Source organism: Fukomys damarensis, unplaced genomic scaffold (assembly GCF_012274545.1).
Source record: "Fukomys damarensis isolate Sample0158 unplaced genomic scaffold, DMR_v1.0_HiC HiC_scaffold_38, whole genome shotgun sequence".
NCBI classification, from domain to species: domain Eukaryota; kingdom Metazoa; phylum Chordata; class Mammalia; order Rodentia; family Bathyergidae; genus Fukomys; species Fukomys damarensis.
In genome coordinates, this window is record NW_022900950.1 from 44,242,519 (window position 1) to 44,251,664 (window position 9,146).

The 9,146-nt window shown below is 37.1% G+C and overlaps 1 protein-coding gene across 2 annotated transcripts in view; it reads right to left on the reverse strand.

Annotated features, from left to right (window-relative positions):
- The window catches only part of Mrps31 (mitochondrial ribosomal protein S31), a 29,646-nt gene extending 20,962 nt beyond the window's left edge, over positions 1–8,684 (reverse strand). Inside the window, exons 1-2 of one of the 2 annotated variants that reach the window (XM_010639168.2) lie at positions 8,484–8,683; positions 3,770–4,042 (exon numbers count right to left, since the gene is read on the reverse strand). In XM_010639168.2, the coding sequence (XP_010637470.1) occupies positions 3,770–4,042; positions 8,484–8,608 (398 nt within the window). In that variant the 5' untranslated portion in view covers positions 8,609–8,683. Of the gene's footprint in view, positions 1–3,769; positions 4,043–8,483 lie in introns of both variants that reach the window. The other variant, XM_033760002.1, reaches the window with a different exon arrangement.
- Between the last annotated feature and the right edge of the window lie 462 nt (positions 8,685–9,146).

Genomic DNA, 9,146 nt, shown 5'->3' on the forward strand with positions numbered 1-9,146 from the left:
CAAAACTGTACTGTATCCCTAAAATGTACCGATAAACTCAATGAGGAGAAAAAAAGAATGCATGAGGCCCTAGTTTTAATCTTTCAATTTCCAATAAAAGCAAGAATCTTCAAAAATTAGATGCTGGTTTTATATAAATTTTGAAACACTAAAGCTCGACTGAGTTTATGAGTACTGGCTGAAGTATACTACTAAATCAAACCTCAAAAATTACATCCCTAAAATGTACCGATAAACTCAATGAGGAGAAAAAAAGAATGCATGAGGCCCTAGTTTTAATCTTTCAATTTCCAATAAAAGCAAGAATCTTCAAAAATTAGATGCTGGTTTTATATAAATTTTGAAACACTAAAGCTCGACTGAGTTTATGAGTACTGGCTGAAGTATACTACTAAATCAAACCTCAAAAATTACAAATTAATATCTTAAAAACAGATGCCATTATTTAGAGAACATATACTGCAGGCCGGGCATGGTGGCGCACTCCTGTAATCCCAGCACTCTGGAGGCTGAGGCAGGAAGATTGCTGTGAGTTTGAGACCAGCCTGGGCTACATAGTGAGTTCCAGGTCAGTCTCAACTACATAGTGAGACTCTGTCTCAAAAAATCAAACAAACAAACAAACAAAAACCCCCCAAAAACCAAACACATATATACTGCAAAAAAAAAAGTGGCTAAATCTGTCATAGAAGCTTTACTAATAGCCCAAAATGGGACCCAAGCCAAAGGTCAGGTGCATCAGGCAAATGGCTAAGTTGTGATTCCCATACAATGGAACAGTACTTGGCTTGCACCAACATGATGAATGTGCCACACAGACAGAAGGAAAAATGAAAAACTGGACACAAGAGTAAGTACTATATGATTCCACTTATATCAAGTTTAAAACAGGCAAAACTAATGAGTTGAGAAAAAGAACAGTAGTTGCCTCAGGACAGAAGACACATTGGAAGATGACAATAGGAAACATTCTGTATCTTGGTAAATGTGTTTATTTGCACGTATCCATTTGTCAAAATTCTACATTTGAAATTTGTGTATTTCAATATATGTAAATTTTCCTTGGAAAAGAAAAGCCATAAATCATCATGATCGATCAGGAGACAGAAAAGGTACTGATAATACAAGAATGGGTAAAAAAAGGCTGATCACTGTTGAATCTGGGTGACAGGTACACAGGGGTTCATATAATTTTGTGTACTTTGTATGTCTTAAATTTCCCATAAGAAAAAGTTTAGTATATGTACTGCTGAAGCGAGCACAGAAAAAGTTTAAAAGCTACTACTCTTAGCGTAGCTCTGTGGTAGAGCATTTGCCTACCATGAATGAGGGTACTCCTGAGTTATGAGAAAAAATAATTTGTCATATTGTTTTTAGTTGTTGTTGTTTTGTTTTTGTTGTTGTTGTTTGAGACAGGGTCTCACTATGTAGTGAGACTGACCTGGAACTCACTATGTAACCCAGGCTGGTCTCGAACTCACAGATCCTCCTGCTACTCTTAGCGTAGCTCTGTGGTAGAGCATTTGCCTACCATGAATGAGGGTACTCCTGAGTTATGAGAAAAAATAATTTGTCATATTGTTTTTAGTTGTTGTTGTTTTGTTTTTGTTGTTGTTGTTTGAGACAGGGTCTCACTATGTAGTGAGACTGACCTGGAACTCACTATGTAACCCAGGCTGGTCTCGAACTCACAGTGATCCTCCTGCCTCAGGCTCCTGAGTGCTGGGATTACAGGCGTGTGCCACCACGCCCAACTATCATATTGTTTTGACTGAGAAATTCCATCTTAACGTGTGGGATCCAAATTAATATCTTTGTATTACCTGGTTTTCCATATCATTTGCCATCTACCATGTAAATTAAAGACCCCAAATTCCTGAAATTGTTGGAAAGATTTTAAGGACTTTACCAAAATATGGAATATCTGACAAGTAACAAAAGAAAAATAGAAAAATGAAGAAAATGTGCTACTTTCAAAACTGATCTGTGAATAAAGCTTAAGCCTCACCCCAAGTAACTGTATTTCTTTCATTGATAACTTCATTTTCAAATATCAATTTATGTATTTGAACAGAGTATGCGATGCAAAAAACATTGCTGAGTATTCATTTCTAGGACCATGCTTTTTTTCAAGTTCTTGTTCTACTTTTCCATTTTAAAGAAACTGAAATTAGAAATACTGGCAGATGCACTGTAGATGTAGCATTTATTAAAGATGATGAGCACTTGCCCAGCCTGCTGGAGGTCCTGGATTTAATCCTCAATACCAAAAATAATAAGAGAAGGTTCCAAGACATATCTTTTATCACTGGTTCTGTGTTTACTGAAGAGGATTTAGTCCTTTATTGAAAGAGTGGTGAATAAGGTGAATTCATTCTGAGTTTTGTAAAAAGCCTTTTTAAAGAAATTAAAGGCTTACAAAACAATCTGCACAACTATTTTTTGTTTGCCTCATTCATACTTAATTAGAAAACAATTAAAAACTGTCTTTACTGAATCTTTCCACAGCATTCAACTCATTTTAATAGTTAATTAAATCACACAATTATAATAAAAAAGCAATAAACAAATCTAGAAACTAAAATAAGTGGCTATTTGTTTTTCAGTACTTGTTATTGAACCCAGGGCTTTTACACGGAGCTACATGCCAGCTTTTATTTTTCATTTTAGAAGGTATATTGGTAAGTCATTAAATTGCCCAGGCTGAGCTTGAATTTGTGATCCTCCTGCCTCAGACTAAAAAGTCACTCTGGGTGAGTATTTATATGTGTATCATTTATTTCTATGTACTTGTATATAACTTTTTTTGTTTCTAAAGGAAGAAGACACCTATTATGGTGCTCACTGTCTGAACTAGTTTACTGCCTAACATTAATTAGACTTTCCAGTCTTTTGCTTTTTGTTTTGTGTTTAAGACAGCTATGTAACCCAGACTGGACTTAGACTCAAGATCCTCTTGCTTCAGCCTTCCCACTGCAGAGATTATAGGTGTGCACCAGCCCAGAGGTACTTCAGGCAGAATAAGAAACTGAGAAGTTCCATAAAAATATTAAGTCATTCTGGAACACAGAAATCTGTTTGTTCTGTTAAATGAAGTGAGTGACAGGTATCCTAAGGCCACATATCACATCATTTAATGACATCACTAAAAAATGAATCCTTATCTCATGTATCATTAAAATAAGACTGCCATTTAAACTGTAACACAATGTTAGGATATCACTATACTTAGAGTCAATTAAATACAGTACCTTTAATAAGCACAAGTAATATTACTCTGGGAAAAACCACATAAAAAGCTGAAAACTCTGATAATTTCTGGTCAAAAGAAGTCAGGTAAGGCAGTCTGAATCATCATGTTTAAATTCTATCTTAGGAGGAAGTTTTAAATGGAAAATTTCAAGAAAGTGCTCTATATATATGATAATGACCTTTAAAACAAGATGTATCTGATATTTCTTGTTAATTAACAGTTTAAAAAGGCAACTAAAAGGCAGTTAATTAACACACACATAAGAGATTGTGTTAAATTCTCATAACTATTCCTTTCCTTTCTTTACATTATACAGAAACATTCTTGTTACTCAAATGTAAAACAATAACAGCATTCCTCAAGTAATTAGGGTCCCCGTATTAACAAGCTGATGCTTATGCTTTAATTCACTGTCTCTCAAGTACTCTAATTAAAAATATTTTTTACTAGAAGAAAAAGCTTATTGGAATCTCAAGAATTAGTTTCAAAGAACACTCAAATTGCAATTAAATTTACCGCTTCTCTGGAGCATCTTCTGCAGCTCTTGGGGGCTTGTTCATGGCAGCTGCCACATTTTTAAGTGGTTTGCTGCTGGGTGGCTTTGTTGTTTGTACTTTTACTGTGCTTAATTCAACTTTCATGCCTTTAATTATTTCTGATATATTTTTTTTCTCATCCTTTTTTACAAGGTCTTGTCTCTTTGAAATATTGCCAACTGGATCAGACTTCGCATCTTTCTTCCTATTGATCACACTGCTGGTACCAAAATATCTTTGGATATTTTTTGTCCTGGAAGGAAAAAAAGGATAAAATATAGAATGTAAAATAGTAAAGTAATAACTAAAAAATTGCTTCTACATTAAATAGTTTTTAAAAAATTCAGCCCTTTCTGTCTTTGCTTTTTTTTTTTTCATTAGCAAAAGCCTGATTTTATTTATTTATTTTTTTCCTCACTTAGTTTATTGGAACATCTTAGGCATACAATACAGTTACATTCATCTTGTACCTTTATATGACAGGTCTTGGTTCTCGTATTTTTTCCCCCTGGTCCCTGCCCTCCCGTCACCCGCTCCTCCCCTCCTTGCTTATAAATACTTTATTTCCATTTTTTCATTTTCTCTTATTTTTTTCTTTTCCCTTATTACGTTTCCCCTACCCTTCCCATGTGTAAATACCGAATAGTTTCTTTGGTGTCAATAAACTATAATAGTACATAACATCCTAATGAGATAACTGACAATGTGAAATAGGAAGGAAAGGGCTACAGGTGTCTTTGCTTTCATTAACAGCCAAAACAGCAGCAATTTACCATGTATTAGCATATATTATGTGCCTAGCCTGTGCAACATAATTTAGATATAGTTTCTCATACCTACGTCAACTCCATAAGGTAGGTATTACTACCATCTGCAGATAAGGAAATATCAGAAATAATTTACCCAAGGTCAGGTAGCTTAGAGCTCATTAAAGCGTAAACCATACTGGTGTACACAAATGGGTTCAGGTGTGCTGAGATTCTTATCACCCGGCCCTTTGGGAGGTGTATTTTCTTTGTGTGCATTATAACAGAAAAAGTTGGGAGGGCCAGGGATTTAGCTCAGAGGTGCTGTGCCAGCCTTGCAAGCACATGGTCCTGAGTTTGATCCCTGGTACTGAGAAAAAAAAAAAAGGCTGGGAAACAAATGGTAAATACATAATTTATTATTCTCAAACCCAAATTGAACTGTTATACTTAACATTTTATACTATCTCCCTAAAATATCATAACTGAACAAACAAACAAACAAAAAACACTTTGGCTGGGCGTGGTGGCTCACGCCTATAATCCCAGTACTCGGGAGGCTGAGGCAGGAGGATCACTGTGAGTTCAGGACCAGCCTGGGCTACACAGTGAGTTCCAGGTCAGTCTCAACTACATAGTGAGACCCTGTCTCAAAAAACAAACAAACAAAAAAATCATAACAGGACATTAAAATAATAAAATTTCTATCAATGATGAAAAGTTACTTACAAAAATTCGAGTGTTCCTTTAATTTGATCAACTGTCTCTTTGAGTTACATGCCATATAACCAATCACTACTTGTAATGTTTAAAATTCCTTAGATCAATTAAATTCAGTAATTTTAGCAAAGCAGATCAAAATCAAGTTAATTTGTGAGTTGAGCAGCCCCTGAAGCAAGGTTCTGAGAACTTCATCCAAAAAGGTAATTAGACAACATTACTAGAAAAATGAAGTGAAGCACAGAAAACAATTTCATTAGCTTCAGCTTAGCTAATCAGTCAAGTGGCTACAGTTGTTTACAGTTTACTTACTTAATTGGCTTTAGGCCTCCTGCAACCAATCAAAGCTTAGTTAATGGGACTAATTCTGTGTCAGTTTTGTCGGTTGGGTTCAGTGCAGGTAACTAATACAAATCTATGGCCTCCTATAAATATTAAATAACAGTAAGATATACAAAAGTGGAACAGAAAAGAGAATTTTCAGTGGCTAGATTTGTCATTCTGCTTTTATCATTAGATATATTTAAGAAGAACATAAATGATCACATTTACTTCAGAACCACACAAAATATTTCCTACTTTTACATAACCCAGATATCTTAATTTATTCTGTGGGGTTAGAAACCTCACAGTACTTGCTATTGAAAAACTTTAAAAACTAATGAATGTGTTAGTTTCAGTAAGCAGAATAATGTATAAAAAGCAATTCACTAAATATCTATCCTGTGCTGGGCATTATAATCAGAGCTGATGATATATTAATAAAAAGAATTTCATGATCCCATACCTCTATGAAGCTAATACACTACAATAAAACATCTCAAACTTTAATGTGCACAAGAAGTGTCTTAGTGGACATTCTTCTGTCCCACCAAAGTATTCTGATTCCATAGCTTGTGAGCACAGACTAGAAAACTTGCATTTCTAACAAGTTCCCAAGAGATGCTAATATTGCTGGGCAGAACTATGTTATTTAAGTTTTACAATCTTACAGGGCAGGCTTGAATGTTTGTATTTTATAAAAGAAAAAAATGCTGCTCAGAGCAGTTTGTTGCTTCTGCACTGCTAGAAGGTACAAGAATTATCTAAGAGAAAAAAAAGAATTATCTAAGAGTATTTAAAATATAGATTCCTGATATCTTCAGTTTTAAGTTTGGAATGAGGATCTTATGTATTATTGCAGATTATTCACACCAGGGAAACTATTCGGTATTTACACATTTGTGCCTTATTTATTTCACTTAGGAGTATATCTTCAATATGTATCCATTTTCCTATGAATGAATCTATTTTCTCATTCTTTATGGCTAATATTCCATTTTATAGAAAAACCACATCTTCTTTATCCAGTTTCCAACGGATGGGCAAATGGGCTGATTCCAAGATTTAGCTATTACAAACAAGATCCCAACAATGAATGTAACTGTACTGTATCCCTAAAATGTACCAATAAACTCAATTAAAGCTGAAAAAAATAAAATAAAATAAAATGTGGCAATGCCTGTCGGGGAGTATTTAGTTTGGAATGAGGTTCAGAGATTTGTATTTTAAGTAAAACCTCAGTTGATTCTAATGCAGTCTGATTCCTGCACCAGACTCCAGCTTAAGTAATATATTAAGTTCTCAAAGCTGGCAAAACACACTGTCTGGCTAGGAACAGTTAAATGAAAGAGAAACAGCAATTTCCAAAAATGCTGAAATATGCTTATGAAAATGTCAGATGTTCTTTAAGAGATTGAAAACTGGAATAAAAAAAAACCTGCACAACTAGTATCTTCAATCAGGACAAAGAACCTGCAATATAGTATCATTCAATAACTACAAATTCTAATTTTTAGTTTACAATCAAAGGCTGTTACTAAAGGTATTTTAACAGGTGGCAATAAGGAAAATGAATCCCCTGTATAACTAGTGCTTCCATCCATGATTGCTTTAGTACTTAATAAATTTAAAAAAAAAAACCCTGTATGATAGGAAAGTTGTGTGAATCCATAACATTAAAATAAAACTAGCTCTAAATTTGTTTTCACTGAGAATATCTGATCACCACCTCAAATGCAATACATCCAAAACCATATTCAAGACCTCTCCCCTCATACTGACTTTCCATTTTCTACTCTCTGTATCCAATGGGCCTCCTACCAAAAACTTGTTTGTATCTAAAAACTATGATATACTTAAAAATATTGCTCAAATCTCCTCAATCTTCGTCTATCATTCATGATACTCTAATCCGCCAGGGTAATCAGTTGAAATTTGTACATCTCTAACCACACTACTATCATCACGACACATCATTATCATCATCATCATCATCATGAGACAGGGTCTTGCTATGTAGTTTAGGCTGGCCTTGAACTCACAGCAATCTCCCTGCCTCAGCCTCCCCTGTGCTGGGAATTACAGACATATGCCACCATACCCAGCCTGTCATTATTAATTCTACCTGTGCAGTTTCTACATTCCTCCAGCTGATCTTTCCCATTGTTGCTCCTACCAACTTGCTTCAGCACTGTATAAAACCGAACTGGTCCCAAACAGTTCTGCATGAACCACATGCAGTACTGTTTAGGTTCTCATAATCATAGATTTCTTAGAGGAGAAATAGCCAAACAAGTATGCAACAACATCTTTTCTTTCGTGGCTAACTCCAAACGGCGGTCCTCACAGAGATTTTACCAGACGTCTCCTGCAGAACGAATACCCTGACCCTTTCCTACAAGGACTGTGTCCTCATTTGCTCTCTCAGCAATTACCTCTTGAGTGAACGGCGCACTCTGTGCAACCTACACCATCTCAGCTGCTACCTCACTGACCCCGAATTGCCGACTGCACTACGCGCCTCGCAAGCTCCGCAACAGCAGTACCGCCAGAGCGGAAGCACTTTCGGTAATGAATTAAAGAATAAATGAAGGTCAAAGTCTTGAAGAGGCAAAAACCCACTTCATTTCTGGAGTTGGAATAAGAAAAGAGCAGGATGAGACGTGGCATGCCGCAGAAGCAGCGCAGGACAGACCGGACTTGTCATCGTGGCTGTTTCCCATGCACACTTTGACTCATGCCATTTTATCTTTCTAAGATTGCTCTCCTTAGATTGAAATCAAAGGCTTCTAAGGTTTCTCAGGTTATAACATCGACCCAAGAGAACCGGAGAACAGTAACTCAATGACAGGAGAAGAAATGGAGTTGCACGACGACCTGCGAGGCCAACAGCTCTAAAATGTGTACCTGACCGTTCCGGGAGGAGCAGCAAATGGTAAAACTGCAGCCGCGGACACCTCCGGGCTTCCACAGGGCAAAGGGACGCGGGACAGGGGGCGAAGACGTAGAAGCTCCGAGACCCTCGGGAACATCTCGGAGGAACTAACTCAGTGCCACCCTTTCCACACGTCTCTCTGCCAAACCCGTCCCCTGCTTTATTTTCCGTTTCCGGGACAGGCACGTCCCTCTCCCTTCCAACCGACGAGCAACAAGAGGTCGGTAACTGTGTTCCGAGGCCCTCGGCGGCCGGCCAAGCCAGCTAGTTCCAGGGGTGAAGTCCGCGTCTGAGCTCTGCTAGGAGGAGCCGGGGGAGGCGGAAGCCGGGTAGGACAGGCGCTAGTGGAGGGAGAGATTAGTGATTAACGACAACAACACAACGAAACAAACCAAAACAGGCCGAAGGGACCTGTAAGAGGAGACGGTGAACTCCTCTTACTGCGCATTGTGTGGGGGACGGGAGGATCCACCACGATTACAATATTCTAAAGACGATTTGCGGGCACCGAAAAGGTTTAAGATTTTACCGTAGGGCGTGCTGATAAAGCAGCATGATCATTAGAACAGGATAATAAAAACAGAGAGAGGCAATCTCTATTCTGGATAGAGCGTCAGAATATAAGACATACCTAA